This window comes from Bactrocera latifrons, unplaced genomic scaffold (genome assembly GCF_001853355.1).
Source record: "Bactrocera latifrons isolate USDA-ARS-PBARC rearing strain unplaced genomic scaffold, ASM185335v1 scaffold_365, whole genome shotgun sequence".
Lineage (NCBI taxonomy): Eukaryota > Metazoa > Arthropoda > Insecta > Diptera > Tephritidae > Bactrocera > Bactrocera latifrons.
The window spans coordinates 140,786-160,986 of record NW_017537007.1 but is presented as its reverse complement, the minus strand read 5'-3'; the positions used below and the strand labels follow the sequence as shown (position 1 = coordinate 160,986).

At 37.8% G+C, this 20,201-nt stretch overlaps 2 protein-coding genes across 3 annotated transcripts in view; one reads left to right on the top strand and one right to left on the bottom strand.

The window, feature by feature from the left end:
- The window catches only part of LOC108971914 (electron transfer flavoprotein beta subunit lysine methyltransferase-like), an 80,259-nt gene that overhangs the window by 14,549 nt on the left and 45,509 nt on the right, over window positions 1-20,201 (bottom strand). For both annotated transcript variants that reach the window (XM_018938272.1, XM_018938273.1), the window contains exon 2: window positions 18,551-18,719. In XM_018938272.1, coding sequence (XP_018793817.1) covers window positions 18,551-18,675 — 125 coding nt within the window. In that variant the 5' untranslated portion in view covers window positions 18,676-18,719. The remainder of the gene's footprint in view (window positions 1-18,550; window positions 18,720-20,201) is intronic.
- Window positions 6,181-9,067, top strand: LOC108971911 (trichohyalin). The gene has a single exon (XM_018938269.1). The coding sequence runs from the start codon at window positions 6,335-6,337 to the stop codon at window positions 8,846-8,848; it is 2,514 nt and encodes an 837-aa protein (XP_018793814.1). The 5' UTR covers window positions 6,181-6,334; the 3' UTR covers window positions 8,849-9,067.

Here is a 20,201-nt window from a genome sequence, read left to right as displayed (position 1 = left end):
AACAACCGTCAAGGATTGGTATGCTAAGTTTAGAAGTGTTGACATGAGCACCGAAGACGATGCACGCAGTAGACGTCCAAAATACGTTGCAACCGACGAAAATCCACAAAATAATTCTGGCTAAACGTAAAGTAAAGTTGTTGGAGATAGCAGGTACTCTAAAGATATCAACTGAATCAGTTCATAATATCATTCACGAATATTTGGGTATGAGAAAGCTTTGTGCAAACTGAGTTACGCGCATACTCACTTTTAACAAAAGTCAACGACGAGTTTATGATTCGGAGCAGTGTTTGGAGATGTTCAACCGTAATAAGCACGAGTTTTTGTGTCGATATGTGAAAATAGATGAAACATGGCTCCATCATTTCACTCCGAAGTCCAAACGACAGTCATTCGAATTCATTCGAATCCTATCGCCTTTGAAGGGAATAAAAAAAAACGAATCTTGCCAAAAACAAAATGTGTTTGACTATGGTAGGCTGGGGACTTTTCAATTGACATGCTTTGTATACTGATATTGACCCAGCGCACAACCCTGGGGAGGGATGTTTCTCCTTCTTATTTTAACTCGCCTTCAAACGCTTATTTTTTGGCTACCTGGAGGGAAACTTGGTCCAAGACTGGAAGATATGAGCTGTGAATTAAAAGAATTAATTACGCTGGCTAGGTTATATCGTCCGAATGAATGAAAACACTCCAGCTCTGAGGGTATTTGGCGCAGCTCCCAACGGGTGAAGCATAGTAAAAGGAAGACCTCCACTCCGATGAAAAGACTAGGTGGAAAAGGACCTGCCTACACTTGGAATCTAAAGTGGGCGCCAAACAGCGAGGAACGACTGGCGCGCTGTTGAAACACGGCTATAACCGCCAACCAATAAAGAAGAACCAAAACCTGTAACTTCTGTGAGAAAGATAATTATTGGTTGGTGTTGAGAAGAATTGAGGGCATAATACTTCCTCCGTTGTATTGCAACATAATTTGAATAAAATATTATGGAGGTTACTTGACAAATTRTAACACTCTTAATAATCTTTTTGCAAGATAAACGAAACCGAAAACAACGCAACTTTTTTGCAGACAATGGATAACGAAAGCAGTAGTAAAASAAAAATTTCTGATTTCTGCATGCGCTTCTCACGTTCGGTATCACACATGGCGGCTTAATGACTTGATAGTAGCTGCACAATGTACGTACAAATGTTGGCGATATGCTCGCAGTCGTGGTGCGTGATCGCCAAAACGCATACCAATAAAGTTATCACTGGATTATCCGTACTACGTGAAGCCACTCAACTATACCAGCTAATGGGGTTATAAATATAGCCAAAAGACTTAATAAAAGCGCTAATTAGCATTTTGTGACTTTTTATAATTTTGTATTCCTCATTTAAGCGTCACAACATGCTTTAGTTGGACTTTGCACCTGTAAAATTTTGAATTTGAGTTTTTTTACTTCGGTCTCATGAATGAATGGGTGAGCATTTGTAGCACGGAGAGTGTGTGAGTGAGTGATGAAGCAAATGTGCGATGGCACAAACTGTGATTATAAAGTTAACACAGAAACTGAAAGAGGCAAACGATTTTTACGCGCTTAGTAACAACGGTATTATGAGTTTCAGTCGCGAATGCCAACATTTSATTTTTTGTTAAAGTATTTCTAAAGGCTGAAGTTCGTTTGCGAGCACTTACACGCAGCTTTGAAATATTTTTGGATATTTCTRAGGAATTCCTATAAACTCAGCGCACGCATGTCTAATTTTGTATGCTTGTATGCATGCAATTATTTRCTAATCTTGTGAAATTGATTCATCAAAAGCGCCATGCTGGTCAATGCTCCGTTTAGGGGCATTCCTTCAATTCACGTTACGAACGCCTTCAAAGAAAATACAAACACCGTTTGCTTGGGCTTAGCGAAAATAAATTTATTTGTGCTAAATTTTAGCAACCTAAAATGAATAAATACATACATTCACGAAACTTTCCACAAACTTTTCTTTGACGTAATTTTCCCCAGCGCGCTTACACAAGCTAATATATACAAACACACACGCACATGCACATACAAGTACACGTAAAGCTCTGGCTGAAGGGAAACATGTCGCAAGGCATTTAGTTGCATATAGCGCGCTCGTCTGGCGACTGATTGGCGTCGAATTCAATTTAGCATGTATTAAATTTAATTCAATTTAGGTATTTCTTAATACCACAAAAATGAACGAAACTGCGCCGGCGCGCAACCGGTTTGCGCAAATCCTGTTTCGCCATCTCATCATTGCAACACGAGAAATGCCGCAACACTGATAGGCGGCTGGCGATGGATCGCCAGCGGGACGGGCTACTATGTGTCAGAACGCAAACATGTAACCCTTTTAGGTATAAGCAACAGCGGCARSSGTGTTCTTGGCATTTTCGTGCCATGGCGAGGAAAGTATGTGCATATGCATGTATGTTTATATGTACATATGTTGTTGCGGAAATTTGTCTGTATGTAAATACTACAAGGCCTGTGTGTCTCGATGTCACCAGAAATGGAATTTAAATTGCGGACTTGAGTTGGCCGAGCTGTGGGCAACTAAATCTGAGTCGAGCCGAGTTATATACATACATATGTACATATGTACATATATATATAAGCATTCAGAGCTGCCTAGAAGGTCTTCTGTTCTGCATATGTATATTTGTAACTTCTTATGTGTATATATGCTTTGCAATGTCCTATGATAAGACCCGATATTGCCACATGAGCCACGATTTAAAATAATTATTGGCGTTGAGTGTAGGAAGCGTGGAATTCTCACGTAGGCACCATTTTCGTACGAATATGTGGTGGAAAAAACGGAAGTCACTATGCTCATAGCAATTTCGAACAATACAAAGCTGAGCTACTGTAGAAAAGGGGTTTCAATAAAAAAAAAAGTATTTATTAAATGTCAAATTGCTGGTTTCATCTTTTAACTTATCAACTTAAGAAGTGTTTTCAGCAYAGCAATTTTATGAAGCCAATAAGAAATTGACAAGTATTGCCTATGTTTTGAGGAGTCTGAAGATAGCGAACATTGTTACTCACCCGACATACTCGAAGAAACGGAAACATTTAGGACATTGTTGGATTTGCCGAATCCTACGTTTACGTTGCCAATGTTACTTCTGCTAATTCTTCAGTAACGCAGAAACCATAAAGGTGATATTAGGTAGGTAGCTCGGGTGGATGTCTGTTGATGCATATAGGTCTTTAGGAGCTACCGAAGCTAAAACCTATTTATTCTCAAGGAGCCTCCCTGTACTCTTGATGAACTTTATCCATACAAAAAATTGTATATGTGCAACTTTCAAAATATCGGCAAGAAACCCACGACCGATATTTGTGATTCTTTGCCGAAACAAAGCAAAGAGTTCTTATGCTTTGAAATACCAAAAGCTCCGTTAGGATTGGAAAGGACCTCACCAAGCAGATACCAAACGAATTTTCAGACAAGGCGACTTCCTGTCGAGTGCYTTCTTCAATCTAGTCCTAGAGAAAATAATTCCAGCTACAGATCTGAATAGAGAAGGTACAATTTTCTATAAGAGTGTATGTATATCAATATACTTTGACTTAACAACCGCAATCTTAGTTCTACTTTCCTCAGTTTGGATAAAGAAACGAGGCAAATGGTTCTGGTAGTAAACGAGAGCAAGACGAAATATTTTCTGTCATCAAACAGACAGTTGTCGAGTTCGCGACTTGGTTCCCACGTCAATGTCGACAGTCATAACTTCGAAGTCTTCTTAATTTCATTTATCTTGGAACCAGAATTAATATCCGTACCAACAACTCAGTTCGAAATCCAACGCAGCATAATTCTTGCCAACCGAGTACGCAATTCAGAAGTAAAGTSTTTTGTTGACGAATAAAGATCAAATTCTATAAGTCATYCGTCATCCTTGCTCTGACTAGATCATTTGCTTCACAATTGCTAGGAATATAACTATGTCCTTCAACCAAATTCAGGTTAAAGGTGAAATAAAATRTTAGATCCACGCAACTGTCAGAGATTAAGACATTCTTCAATGAAATCATAAGAGAATTCAGTGCTTTCAAAGCCACTTGGAAATCTGTAGTTATAAGAATATTCTCCTTGTCAGTATAAGAAGGGCTTATTCAACTGCTGAGATCTCCGCTCGGAAGACCCTGCAGTGATCTGGTAGTCGGTAAGCGATTCTGGTATCTAATTTTGCYGAAAAGACTCTATTAGCTAGTTTKKACASTTCCYTAATACCTGTGTCCCTGTCCACCTTACCCTGTTTCGCTGCTCTCTGGAAGGGATGGCACTACCGAATGTTACTAGCGGTATTAGACACCGTACACCGACCCCGCTCTTTGGTAGACCATGAAGTATGTTCAAAACAATTTCGAGTACATTTCAGAGTTTAAAAAACTTCGAAACAAGTTCGTCAGTTGTTCAGAGTTGGTGTTGGTCATATTAGTGTCCCTCCATATGGTGGTTGATATCGAGTCACACTTCGAAAATGGAATAGTATGTATGTATAAATATTTTTGTTGTCCTAATCTATTGAATTAAACTAGAAGAACTCTAAATTCTGCAATTATTATTCGAAGGGTTTAAATTACACTTATCTACCTTTACGAGATCGTAAGCACTACAAGACAGAAACTACGCACCGATCCTTACTATGAGAGAACCTTTATGGTCCAAAGAAGTATTCCGACATTCGATTACAGTTATTCTGATTAACTACATGGTCTGTTCTCTGCCAGGAAAATATAACTAACATTATATTTACATTTACATTTTTTCGCATACAATCCTAGCCGGTTAGACCTCATTGCAACTGAGTATTGATGCTTTCGAGTGTAATTTATAAAAAACTTGTTCGAAACTTCAATAGCTTTTCGACTTTAGAAAATCCTAACAAACCAAAGAAAGCGACTTACTAATCCATGGAACTAAATCCTTTAGCTTTTCTGACAACATGCTATATAAAAACGAATGGGATATCCTTGTTTATTCATTGGACTTGCTGAAGTGCTTATTTTAGCAATAAACGAGAGGAGGTTATGTCATAATTTCTGTTCAAAAAGATGTTAATAATAATGATTAAAATATCTTTAGTAAATTCGCTATGTATGGATAATTATGCTAATATTTTGAACGCAATTGTGACAGAAGTCGAAAAGAGCTAAAAAAACGGAAAATTGCTTTTAATTTTGATTAAACTGACCATAAATATATATAAAAGAAACAGAACTGTACAGAGTTGTTTTGAAGATGATCAATCTAAAGTGTCGAGATCAGCCTTGAGGTCATAAAAAAAATCAATAAATTGCCCACCGTTTTTGCGGAMCAATGCGGCATTAAAACTACGATAMACGAGCCGCATTGAATTACTAGGYAGGAGGACAACGTTTAACTGTAAGAAGAAATAAAACAAAGGACAGTATTTATAAATGAGCAGGAGGCAATAAGGGAGTAGCATAGGAATTGGGTTAGCGGAAATTTAATGATATTTACAGTTTAAACTGCAATCAAGCCAATTACGTGCAGCTGCCATAAGGCGAAGGAAAAAGAGGCAATATATATGTGAATGTAGATATGTATATGGATATATGTATATGGATATATGTATATGGATATATGTATATGGATATATGTATGTATATAAATATGTATGTACGAATATATCGTAATATGGTGGAACGTAAAGCCGATTCCTATGAAGAGGGCAAACTGAAAGTGTCAAGTGTAAACTTGATATCGGTGACCTGGGGCAATGCGAAATTTATTACCAGCAACCGTTGCAAAGCGCAAGGCAACGTGCGAATCGATCCTGCCCCGATCATTTGTTGGCYGCAGCTAAAAATAACACACTGATAAGCAGTTGGAAGAGTAATGGCAAGATGAAGCATATAAAAAAGCAACTCAAGGACACGCTAGAGCTGACAACGGCATTTCTGGTTTCTGATTTTGCGAGCATAACCGCAATAGTAGCGGACACCACAGGCGGTATCGTATTTCGGCGCATCAGCCGGACCAGGTTTAATTTAGTAAACTATTTTATGTTTTGTTTTGCTGTTTCAAGAATCCATTAAGAATATCCTAAGTACAGCTGTTCRCATTGAAAAGGGTCGAACGGACGCTGTGCRCAATTCGTATAAATAGGCAGGAGTGGACAGTGTGTGACATCAGTTTTGTTTCGAGCAGCAGGCGAYGTACTAGGCTACTTCCGGCAACTCCGTGTGGATTTACTTTGCGAACGTAGCAGTTGTGCGATACCTACAATATATACTGAAGGAGATAAGTGCATCCATAATACAGAGAAGCAACAGCGATGCGGTTATTTGTGGTTTCGGTGCTCAGCTTGTTGGCGGCTAGCAGTGGCGCTTATGCGGCCGCAGTCGCCGGTTATCCATATCGTGCGGAGCTGCTAGCTTACAGTCCAGCGCGTGGTGAATTCGYTGCAGTGAATGCATTAACACCGGACTATGCGCACTATATCAATCAACAGGCTGCGGCGCAAATATTCGGTTACAGATATCCAGAGCAGATTGAAAGCAGGCGAATTACTTATGAAGAATATTTAAATCAACTGGCCAAAGGTACACTGAAGGATGAGACCGAGCTTATAAAAAAGCGTGATGAACATTTTCGGTTATGGGCCGTACATGTGTACGATCAATATAGACAGGAATTGGAACGCCTAAAAGCTGCGGGTAAAGAGCCTACAGCAGATATGTTAGCAAAAATCAACGCTTTCGAGGTTGTACTAACAGCGCCTAAAAGTGACTATAGTCAAGAAACTTCAATAATCAAGCAGCTGCGCGAAGAGCATTTACGCTTCTGGAATGAGTCAAGAAGCAAAGCGATGTTAGCTCTGCAGCAGGAAGAGCAAGGCAAAGTGCAGCAAACTGGCGCTGCGATGTCAACAAYTTATTTACCGGACGCARGCGAAAAGCTGATCCAAAATGTGCCRACACAGGCTGTATTCTTAAGCGAAACAGCCGAGCAGAAGAAGGCGCGTGAAGAGCACTTGCGCATCTATCAGGAGCAAGTGCAGCGCGTGCAAGCCTTACAGGCGTCAGCTGAAAAGCTCAGCGACAGCAATGACGTACAATCATCGAAAGTGGCGCGCCTTGAGCATACAGCCGAGGAAGGCGTACATCAGCCGGCACAGGGTGTGACAATAGTTGAGCATTTGAGTTACTTGCAGGAGACGCCAGAAGTGCAGCGCGCCAAGGCGGAGCATTTGCGCTTATGGAATGAGGCAAAATTGCGCGCAGAGAAGGAAGAGAAGGAGGAGAAGGAAGAGAAGGCGGAGAAGGAAGGCAAGAAATATGAGGACAAGCAGCTGCAAAGTCAAAGTGGCGTAGAAAAATTGGCACAACAGACGTCGGAAACTCAGAATCTCATACAATCGGATAATACCTATTTCGAGCAGCAAAAACAATTGTCAGATGCTTTTAAAAGCGTTCCGTTGAGCGGAGTCGTGCCGACCAACGAGCAAAAGCAAGAACAAACGCTTACACCTGTGCAGGATACGCCGGAAGTGAAACGCGCACGCGAAGAGCATTTACGCGAATTCGAAGAAACATTAAACAAAGTATTCGTTGCACCTTTAAATAGTGAAAACGCACCTAAACTGGCAGCACAACAGCCTGCTTTCACGCACACACTACAGCAAAGCGCGCCAGCAGCTAATAACGAAAAGTTAGCTACTGCAAAATCATCCCTGCAAACAGATACTTATCAGAGTCAGCCGCAAGTGCACGCCGGCGTGCAAGAAACAGCAGAGGTGCAGCGCGCACGTGAAGAACATCTCAAGCTGGTGAAGGAAGCACATTTGAAGGCGAGTCAGATATCAAAGACAGAAACGGTCCAAACCGAAACTGAAGTAAAACCCTTATTATATGACGGGTCAACTGATAAACTCGCGGAGGAACAATTCGCTGATGAAGAAGCGCGTTTACGCGTAGAGGAAGCAAAGCAGCGTGAAGTTGAACTTTTAGCCGAAACTGAGCGCTTRAGAGAAGAACAACGCTTACAAGCTGAAGAGCTGTTGCGCTTGCAACAAGAGGAGCAACGTCGTCAAGAGCAGGAACGTTTGGATCAGTCAAATGAAAATAAGGAAGCTGTGCATTACGCAGAAAAACCACAATTACCGATCGCGGCACCCCCAAAGGAGACACTTGAGTCATTAATACAGGTACAACACCAGTCGGATCCGGCTGCTACCTATGACATACGCGATACAGAAAAATATGCAGCCAATCCATATTTATTACGTTACGCCATACCGAGCGGTAATGTCAAACAGATCGGYACGCCCATTGCGACTACTGCCTACTATATCGGTGCACAGAAACCCGCGCAACCACAGCATGGTTACGCCAATCCCGGCGTTTACTATTTGCGCGATGCCAMTGAGGGTTATCTCAAATTGGATAACCCYTACTTCCTGCATTACATAAACAATCAACARGGTGGTAAGGATACGTTAGCAACAGCTGATGCGGCGTCTCTGGCCTCCGCGCTAGCCGCCTTGCATCAGGCGCAAAAGATCGAACAGCCAATCGCTGCAACTTTCGGCCAGAAGCCAAGTGGTGCACTGTCCGTTCCGATTGCTCCCAGTGTACCCCTTACACCACTAGCACCAGCAGCACCCACACTTCCAATTGCTCCGCTCGTGCCGAACGCCGACAATATGAGAATTGTCTACGGCGATGATGCCGCTTTGGCTGCTTTGGAGAAGGCGACACGTGAGCATTTTCGCGCGCACGAAATCGCCTTGGAGCAGTTACGTTTAGCCAATCAGAAACAGTCGCCGTTGCAGAAAGATTGCTATTGAGCACTTTAAAAGTGTTACTTAAACTTCTTCATACTTGAACACAGCTGATATTTTTTTCATTTTCATGAAGTTTAGTTTAGAATTTTATAAGAATGATATAAAATTTACATTGAGTTCTCTTCTGGAGGTATTGTAAGTTGTAATTTTTACTTTGTATCTTGTAATTTAAGAAGCAACTATTGAAAAACAATAAAAAAAAGAGTTCCATGGAATACACTATTTGAGAAATTGTAAATTATTGTCGTGGAAGGAATAAAACAACAAGAACAAAGTTATTTAGTAAATTTCAATATAACACCATAAATGTATGTAGATACCTTACTAAAGCATTGTCAATGGTTGCCATTGTTGARTTGTACCTGATTATGACAGTTTAGTTCATTTATACCAGAAGCTTATTCGATTCGATGCTCTTCAAGAATGGTATAATAGAGGATTTTAGAATCTGAAGAAAAGAAAACTCTCGAGACTTTTTATTGATGAYTTTTCAATCAAAAACAATAAAAACGTTAACTTATGATTCACAGTTGATAATGTATCGCTTACAAATAGAAAACTTTTCCATACACGAAATTGATTTGATCGATCCGTCAGTTTGATGGTAGCTCAATCGTATATATGTATGTAGGACCGATATCAATCGGCTCCGACAACTATCCAACTTCTTGGGTGGAAAATGACGTATGCTAATTTTCAGCCCTGAACCAGATACATATTTACATAAATTAAGTAAACTGTGAAGTCGGTAATGACTTCATAAAATATATACTTCATAAGATATGTCCCAGATTGCCCGTCATACTACTACTTTACATAAGGTATACGGAGAGTAGGGAAAGTTTTGATCCATTTGTATACATTTCGACTTTTTGTTCTTTGGTGATATTTACGTTACTTCAAAGAGCTTACTTCAGCATTTGGGGTCAAAATAAACAAAAAAGTTATTCTGCTGCCTCATGTTGCCAAATTCGTTAAAACCTACTCAAAAACGCGTAAATGAATAATCCTACCCCATATAAATGTATATATTCCGCAGATATTGCACTGTTCGGTTATTATTTGCTTCGTTCGTTTTCATTTACAAGACGACATCGAAAAATGACTTTATTCTTGAATAGCATCACAAGATAATCTGTTTCACCTTAATGGTACCCGAGCTTGCATGTTTTTTAAACAGTAAGGAAGAGCTAAGTTTGGATTAAAGCTAGGGAATTACCTTCAGGTAGATAAGGTCTGGTATGAGTCTAGGGCGAGTTTTGTGTGTTAATATGTTATAAGAATAAGAAGATAACTCACAAATTGGCTGATGTATGYGGTGCAAAGCCACCCGGAAGTTTGAAAATCTTTATACTAATTATATGGGGGCTAAGGGAAGAATTGATCCAATTCCCGCACGCAGACAACCAAGGAAGGATTATCTCTGAATTTTAATTATAAATCTGACACATTGATCAATATTTTCGGTAAAAAGTTAAATATAGATGCTGAGATGAAAACATTCGGTACCTAGGGSCTTTGAACAGTTTTCTKCTATTTAAATAATTTTCGGTCATAAAACGGCATGTTSTAAAGGAATTATTCGTGTAATTTTTTATGTCGTTATATTGATTACTTCTTGATCTGTACACTGGAAAGGAAAGAATCAGWTGAAATTCAAAATTGTGTTATATGGGAAGTAGACGTGGCTGTATTTGCCTATTTTCACGCTGTAACACAAAAATGTCATAGGATTGCCACATGSCAAATTTCATTGAAAACGATCGAGCGSGTCTYGTGATATGTGATTYWACCTAAAARTGGGCAGTGCYAGGCCCATTGTTCGATTTTGACACCGKYTCATATRARGTCCTCCCATACCATCKCGGTCGTAAAATTTAATGTCTCTAGTGTATTTTGTTATTGATTTATCAAGCTATTAGTAGTTCTTAACAGTACCGTTATATGTGGAGTGGGTAAGGTTATCATCCATTGCATCCAATTTCTCACTGCCGGTAGGATATCTGATAATATTTGCGACAAGCAAATTTGTTTGTTGTAGATTAAGTGGYTTGAGAGATATGTACATTAAGCTTATTAAAGGGCGGGGCCACCCGCCACAGGGGCCCCTTGCTACTGCGATGCCCCGTGCCAAATGAGTGGATCTAAATTTTTCTCAAGTTACAGCTTGCACKGACGGACGGACGGTTATTATTTACTTATACATTCATGTATTCTGTATATATGTACATACATACATATATATGTATGTATCTCGATTAGTGTCCAGTTTTGCAAAAAGTTCCTGACCAAAACTCTGACACATACAATAATTCCTTATTTTTAAATAAAATCAAATAATCACACATTTTTAAGGTGTCCTCTTTTTCCGCTACTGTATGTTGTGAGAATATAAAATATATCTACGAATGGTATGTCTTTTAAATATATGTATCTAAAATAAAAAAACCGAAAAACTAAAAGTGCTCTAAATCCACTTTTACACTAACCTGCCAATTCAGGTAACGGTGCAACTGTGCGATAAAATTTGCATTGAGACTACTGTAAAATATGCCAGAATAGCGGTATTACTATTTCAAAACAAATCTATATACAGGTGCCCCTGGAGCGATTGTCTTGCAAGTGAGYGATTATCACAAATTCCATAAGAATTGCAAATAAAATCTAGTTAACGGCATAGAAACGGAAAAATTGCAAAAAAAAAAAATGTTAAAATGTAAATTTTTGCAAGAATAACAACGCGATGAATGTAAACAAAACAACGCACGGAAATTATGCGGATAATTGAAAAACACCTGAACGGCGCCATTACAACGCTTCCATAGTGTGTATGATTGATTGTTTGGCGATCAGTTGACCGTTATTTATTAGCATAACGCAGGCATATAGCAAYTTCAACTGCCTCCCACCACGGCAAGAGTTTTTCGCCAGTTACTAGGCGTGTGTTGCTGCGCAGATAGTTGTATGGAAATTTCATAAGTACCGCAATAGAAGTATTTAGGCCATAACAGTATTGTAGTTGAGTACATATTAATCAAAATACACACTTTAATAGATTATGCATGTATTTATACATACATATGTATAGAGTAAACAGCCTCGCGACAGGTTGGCGAATGCCGCTGAGTGAATATAATTGTTTTTATTGGCTTGGTTTGAAGCCGCCTAACGTTTATGGGCAGCAGCTGCTCTCATCCCGTTATCTACGCAGGCACAGATCGCATATATTCAAATGCTCGTCGGTACTTACACACATAGGCACACATGCAGATACAATGAAGTCATATGCGCCRAGTACGGCTGCCGCTGTTGCCAAGTTCATTTCACTTTTCGCGCGGCCGCGTGTTGAAATTAGCATTTTTCTAGATTTTTTTTAAATAGTATACACATTGGAAAAGACCACACGATTTTATTTCTAKCGCAGACATTTATCAAAATTTTATGCAATCACCAGATTATTCACACCTTTTTGTTTATATTTATTTCTTTTTTTTTTGAAATTTTCGCTGTTGAACCAATTCATGACCTACCCCAAGCCAATTTGGGAAACTACTTAATAATTATCAGTTTCCAAGCACTCTAAATTTGGCAAAAAAAAATTAGTTACTCAGCACTTCTATGAATTTAACGCGTGCAAATTGCGTACAAATCGACGCAAAACGCGCGAGATAAGATAAGATAAGGGAAAGCAGAAACCTACCGTTTTAGTTTATGGCAATTGTGCAGCCAGATAATTTGACTACCGAAAATTTGCATGAATTTGATCATAAAATATAATAAACGTATATACATAATATATAATTCTGTGTATAAATGCTTTATTACATATAAATGGTATTTTTTAAGAGGAATGGAAACTGTTATATTGACAGCTTTCCATTTAGGTTCAGTGTACTTCGGTAAACTCGCATATTCTGCTTCAAATTTAAGATGAGTCAAATTTCAGGGTACATATAGTAAATCATCAAATTTTCATATTGCGACATTACTAAATAGACATTCTTGGCTTCATTACATCCACAAAAAGATTGATAAAATCTGAAGTTGGAATCAATGTTAAGGTCAATGTCGGGATGTATGCATTATTTTTTCACGTCAATATCAATCATGTAAGTGTTAAATGTTTCCAGCACTACGGTCCGAAAAGCCGGCTCTTTAAAAGGATGCACTTCTGAAGACCGAATCATATCCAGAAAAGGTGTTTGACTACTTTTTATGTGAATGATATGTGCTGATAAACCAGCTCCGACGGAGTCCACTCATTATTCAGCGCTTTATTGGCGGGACAAATTTTTTACTTATAGTATAGTCTCCAAAATATGCTTTAATTTAATTTCAAAAAATTTATAACGGATTTAAGTATATCAAAAATGTGATAAATGCGAAGCACTTCATGAAAGCTTTTGGAAATGATTCACGAAGTCTTCAGTTCGGAAATACTTATTTTGGAAAAGCGAAAAAAGGAAAACCGGCAATGATACCAAAACTTGTTATGCTGGTTCTTTGGTACACAAAAATTACCAGTTCSTAGATGGGGAAATCGAATTATTGCCACGCATACTGAACGCCATTAAACGATAATCTATACAGTTTTTTTTTTAATTTCAAATGTTGGCCGCCGCTGCCTTTTAAATGGTCCATCCATTGAGTCCAATTTTCGAAGACTCGTTCGAGCATTTCGACTGGTAAGCGGGATTGTCGCATAGACTTTAGAAAGTCTTTACATATCCCCACAGGAAAGAGTCTAATGATGTGATATCACACGATCGTAGTGAAATTATCGGCTAACCGAAGTTTACTCCCAAGAAATCCATTGAATGAAGCGATGTGTGGGAACTGGCGTCGTCTTGTTGAAACCAAATATCGCCGGGATCACTAGCTTCAATTTCAGGCATTCAATAGACGTGTATCGAGGGGCAATGACGGTTTCGTTCTCACTGGCATCATTTTTGAATTAATATGGAACGATGATTCCACCGGCCCGTAAACCGCACCAARTCGTTGTTTTTTTTTATGAAATAGTAGCTCTTGCATCTCTTGAGGTTTCTCTTCGTCCCAAATACGGCAATTTTTCTTRTTTACATACCCATTGAGCTAGAAATGGGCCTCTTCGCTGAACAAACTTTGGCAAGAAAACCCCGGATCWTCTTGGAACTTTTCAAGAGTCCATAGAGCGAAGCGGTATTGTGTACTTCTTCCATTTAAGATCTCGACGCAAAATGCGCCAAGTCCTTCCATACRTCAGTCCGAGTTGCTGCGAACGACGCCGAATCAACTCTCCACAATCTTCGTGCACASTCTCAGCTACGATTACTATATTTTCTTCACGTCCATGAGGGACGAAGATTATCCAATAATTAATTGTGGCTCTCAATTGGTGGTKATTCCAATAGTATGCTCAGWAGGTCGATTATGTTGACCATAAGTTGAGCGAAGCCCGTGAAACACATTCTTTACAGAACGTGAATTTTCGTATTAAAGTTGAAAGATTTGTAAACGTGGTTCAGGCGTAAGTCTTTCCATAATGAAATGCCAAATAATGCTRAACAAAAATAACATRATAGYTTGACACTACTCACGTGTGATCTCTCAAAAAAAAAAAAAAGGTATTGAAAATCACCTCTAAGGATCACCCGTTATAAGGAACTCGCACACATTCACTTTCACGTTTCATATTATATTATATTATATTTAWGTTTTCATTTATGATTCAATAACTTTCACGTCATAGGTTTTTCCAGCGGTGACCATAAGCCAAACCGGCATTTAAGCAAACTTATCACACCAATTTCCAATTTTTGATAAACATACATGCTAATATCTTAGCAGAGATTACACTTTTCCGTTGTATATCTAAGTGAATCATTGTTGGCGCATTATTCACGACAGCACCTTTGAGTAAGGTGAGAAAGCTTTCCTATTACGTTACGTGGGGTAGCATTATTCACTCTATAAACAATAAATAGTAAAGAAAATCAAAGATAACAAAAGTATCACAACATGTGACTAAGATGGAGTCTGATCTAAATAAATTTATACAAAATCACACATGTAGCTCTCAATGCGTTCTAGTTCCGTTTACAGCCGTAAAAAAGGAATAACTTTGAGAATTTATGCGGTGAGTAAAGAAAGGGGTCCCAATTCTTTTTTTTTTCAGGGTTAGTAAACACATATTTCACAAAAAATGTCGCTTACTGAGTTAATCTTCAAGTTATACTTTTAGAAGAGGGTCTATACGATCATARAAGATTAAAAATGTATTATTGACCGACAAATTTTCCATTATATTGTGTGTAAAAAATTTCATTTAAGAATATTTTAGTCTAATTTTTTCCATATTTCGATAGTTTCGATATTCACAAATCTCCCTGAAAGAATCTTGTCCTTAGCAAAGTTCATCTTGCCACAATCGTTGTGGTTATTACTCAATAATGTCCAATATACTAAAAGTTTGTCCGGCGCAAAATGCCAAAGTTGCAAGGAGAAGGGTGAGATGAAAACTAGATACTTTCTCCTCTATCGTCCAGCCTTTGCAAGTCTGAGGTTGAARCATCTCGGCAGCCTTACCTTCGGCGAACAAGGAGGCATAGGCGAAAGTGACATCAGTATCAATAAATTAGCRCTTTTTTAGACCCCAACATCTAGAAGATCTTACGTAATCTATTATATAGAAGTTTTAAGTACCAGAACGGGCTAGCGTTGTAAGCTGTCAAAGTGAGATCCCTGTTAGGATCGACCTCATAAGCCAAACCAACCTTAAAAGATTTTTTCCTATTTACTTTCAAGGTTTTAGGCAATTATACATATTTGAGCGTAACAAAGCAAGTCGAAGTTTCGGTCGAATATCCCATGTTCTAATCAGTCGGTTTTTCTGAAATTTGTCATGGATATTCTTGRAATATATCTCTATACTATAACTGAATTTTTTTTGTAGAATAGAAAAAAATCGAAAAAGTTAAAAAATAAAATTTTAAAATTTTTTAAAAATCTACTTCACTTTCGAGCAGCATGGCATCAATAGATTTTTCCCGTTTTGTTGTTACTTATGACATTTGTATCAAAATTGTTTTTTATTTGTCMGGTCATCAGCAGATTAAAAATCGTGACGATAAGTGAAAAACMTTTATCGATTTTGTAAAAATCCTTAATTGGTCCCTTAAAGTGCTAATAAATATATTTCCAAACACTTCCGCATTTRTATAAATATTAATAATACATTATAAAATAATTTCCACCTATATTTATTTGTATTCATGCTTRCAGTTATTGCGCACTGTATTCTAATTTCACCTGTACATATATAGTATATGCGCATAGTAAATAACCTTATAAGCACCTGCTCAGCTGACTCCAGGGCGTATGCGCAAAATAAATTGCATAAGCAATCTGTGAAATTCGTTTATTTTGCTTATCTAAATAGTAAAATCAGATAATTGCGTTGCCGGCTACAGAGCATGGATTTATTATAACAATTCTATTTTGATATTACAAACACTGACAATTTTTTTCGATTTTCTTTTCTTCTATTTATAACMGTTAATACGGTAGTAACAATGGCTGATGCAAATTTACACACCAATTTGTTCAGCGCCCCCAGCTTAGCTGCTGGATTATCAAAATGGGTTAGCGGTTTGCTTATAAGCATACACACATATGAGTATGCTTGAATATCCTCCAATAATTGGTGAATCCGTTGTAATTGTTTGACATTAATTAATTTCAACATGACATGTTGCATACTTGAGCTGTCTAGACTGCAATGAAACATGTATGAGTGAGTCAATGACATTGGAAATATTCCTAAATTTGATATAATCGCAATGTTATCACCAGCATGAGTAAGCGTGGTATTTAAATGCATTTGTGGAAAAACACTAAGCTAACCGTACATGCGAGTAGTGTGTGATCTTAATTGACCAAAAGTGTGTACATAAAAACTCTACATTTATTGCGGAGTTTCAGGCGCTTATGCCATTAAGTAAGGATATGTAGGTTATATATAAACATGCGAGWGTCCATTAAAATGCATTACTGTCATAATAGTTGGCTTCTCCACACTAAAAATAAACCCAATTGAATGAAGTTGAAACAATTTGGTGTCAGAAGACTTGGTACTAACTGTTATCTAAGCASTTATTAGTTGCACATGATGCAGTAGTTCTTGGAAAAATAATTGGGTAACTAAGTTTTACTTATAACTTGATTATGATCGTAAAATTTGTATGACAGCTATATTTTATGGTAGTCCGATTTGAAAAACTGCTTCAGAAAATATAACGCCGCCTCGGTCATTAATTCATGCCAAACTTTGTGCAGATATCTTATTGAATGATAAAGTTTTCCATACAACAACTTGATTTGGATCTGTTAGTTTGTAAGATAGTGAGCCTCAGCATTCATTATTGGATAATATTCGACTGAATAGACTACGCTCAATACGCAGTGAAGAATTAGCTTGTGCAAGAACTGAAACCGCTCGAYCTTCGCTTTATTGGCTCTTGAAAAGTTCCAAGAACTTCCGACGTTTTCCAGTGATAAGCGATTTCTGGGAACTGCGTGGCAACGTGGTCTTGTCTTACCACATCATTTTTACTCCCATCACCACTATTTCTAGATAATTTTTGTAAGTATCTATTATTTATCTATTTCTGTGGCTGGCTCTCATGTTTAGTTTAGTCATTTGTTGGCCTCCTTACGAAATCGAATTTCATAAGAGATAAGAACAAGAGTTCACGAAAGATCGTAGTAGCGACAGGGCTACGTTCTATTACGGCAGATACGAGTTTTAATATTCATATCTTAGAATGACAATGGAAAATATAATTACCGTAACATCAAAACTTGTATGACCAAGTAGTTTGTTCTTGAGTGGAGAGATCAAAATGAAGTCATTAATTTCTTGTTGTTGTTGTAGCGGCAGAATTCTGTCAAGTTGACAGTCCTTGACTGGATAAAAAATCCGGGTTCGTTTCGGTTACATAGATCCGACTGTCGTGGGAACGGTAAGTCATTAGGTGCATCGTCATGGTTAAGCAACGAATGGGAAATCATCAAATCCTTGTGTCTTTGGCACATAGAATTGCATTTTTTCATTACAGTCATCATGAGTTTGTATTGAGGTTCATTTGAGAATTGGGTGGGATTCAAAGMAAATTACAAACGATAATGATTTCCATATACGTTCGACAAGAATCGATGRTCCTGAGACCCGGTAATACTTGATAGATGTGGAGTCTATTACTAAGATGTCATTAGTATTTCATAAATGAAGAGAACCTCACCAAAACTTCTAGTCAAATTTATAGAGATACCAACTTATATTGACACATTTTATTTCGAGTGTGTAAACCAAAACAGCTACATATATTTACAAAAAGCGRAAATCATACATCTGCTAAGTAACCTATTAACCTATTTTTTCTAAACCAGAATATGCCGCTAATGTGGAACATCACAATATGTATTTCTTTTTGTACTTGAAATCTGTACTCGCAGCACCAAAGTACGCTCGAGTGCATAGAAGGCATTTAGTAATACTTAATCGAGCGTTTATCATTAGCACATGAGTAACGAAAGTGATGAAAGTGAAAGTCCCTACCATTGCACTTAGTACCATACATTAGTGCGTTTCCTCATAAGCAGGCATGACTGCAAATTTTCAAGGTGAACACAATATTAGCCGAGAGAATATTCGCGTTTACTCACCCACTTGACCAGCGGCAGGGCGCGTGATCTCCAGCGTGACGTACGAGTCGCGACGCCCACAAATGCGACGGCAAAGCAGGCGATGGCGGAGCGGGAGGCTTGCTCACCAGACGCCGCAACAACATTTTGGTTTGTATGTGTTAGAATATGTGTGTTCCCATTAATCGAGCTGTAAATAAAAGAATTTCACTTGAATTAACGTAAAGCAAAACAAATCAATGAAGACAACGAAATATACATATGTAGTTGTACATTTGGGGCAAAGTCTCTTGTGGGTATATTTGGCTGAACCATTTCTATTTGTAGAGGTGGCTAAAAATAATTTCGACAAAAATAATATTTGGCAGTCTACATGTGACAATCGATTCGACGTAAGTTGTGAACATGTTGACTTACATACATACATAAGTATATAAAATACATAGTGGTGTGATTAATAGTCCAAGCGATTCGTAGAATTCTTCTGCACTCTGTCTGCCATTGCTTCTATCTACTTTGCCTTATCTTATCGACTGTTTTAAGTTAATATGTGAATTGCTTCCGAATTTTGCGAAAACAAAAACAATACAAAATAGAAAGTATTATATACATATGTACATATAATTATAAGTATGTATGTGCATTAGATCGGGTCGACTCGTATGGAAAAGGAAAACAATTTTGCAGGTTACATGGGCTTTCTCGGGTAAAAAATAGTATTTTTTTCAACGGTTTTTTCTCATATAAAAAATGATATATTTTATTAGAATTTTTTATTTTTACATAAATAAAATAAACTATCAATCAAGAAATTCTGAAATTTTTGGGGGGAAAAAAAATAAACTCGGCTATTGCGACGRCATTTTCAGTGACCTCTCTTAAAGAAGATGCATATGCGGTGTTACGATAACTCCCTCTTAGAACATCATCTGAAACAAAAAAAAAATTACGAGTTCTATTTAAAACCTTAATACAGAACTTGAACGTAGGAAAAAACTGAAAATTGAATTTCTGTCAGACAAAAAAATTAAAATTTCAGTGAAAATATTGCGACTTTTTTGTTTTCAAATAGTTATCCATAATCGGGAAAAAATCCTTCGTCCAAGTAGCTTAGAATTTTATCTCAAAGACCAGTGTCAAATTTCATGAAGACCAGTTGAGTAGTTCTCGAGAAATCTTGCCAACCGACTTCAAAAACATAATTTCGAGGGAAAGGTGCTTAAAGATTTCGCCCTTAGCCTAGCTAATCTTGAGCGCACAAGTTCTCAAGGCTGTATCTCAGGAACTATTACTCGGATCAACTTGAAAATTTAGGACAATATTCTCGAGGTGTTGCAGAACTTAATAAGATAATAAAAATTCTCGAATTTTTAAAACCCGTAAATCCATGTAACCTCTTAATTGATTTGGCTCTCATGTAGAATAATTATGATTTGTCGAACATTTTCCGGATTCGCGATTTTATTGAAAAAAATTGACCCGCTCTAATGTGTATGTATGGAGACATGTATGTACATATGTATGTATATATTATATTATCAGGTTTTGTGGTGCTTCCCCTTATAGATCGCTTGTGAAATACAAAATTTCTTTAAACATTTTATATATGGGTGATGCGTATACCCACGACCACCGCCACCACCGGCCTGCCTCTTTTAGAAATTATTGCTTC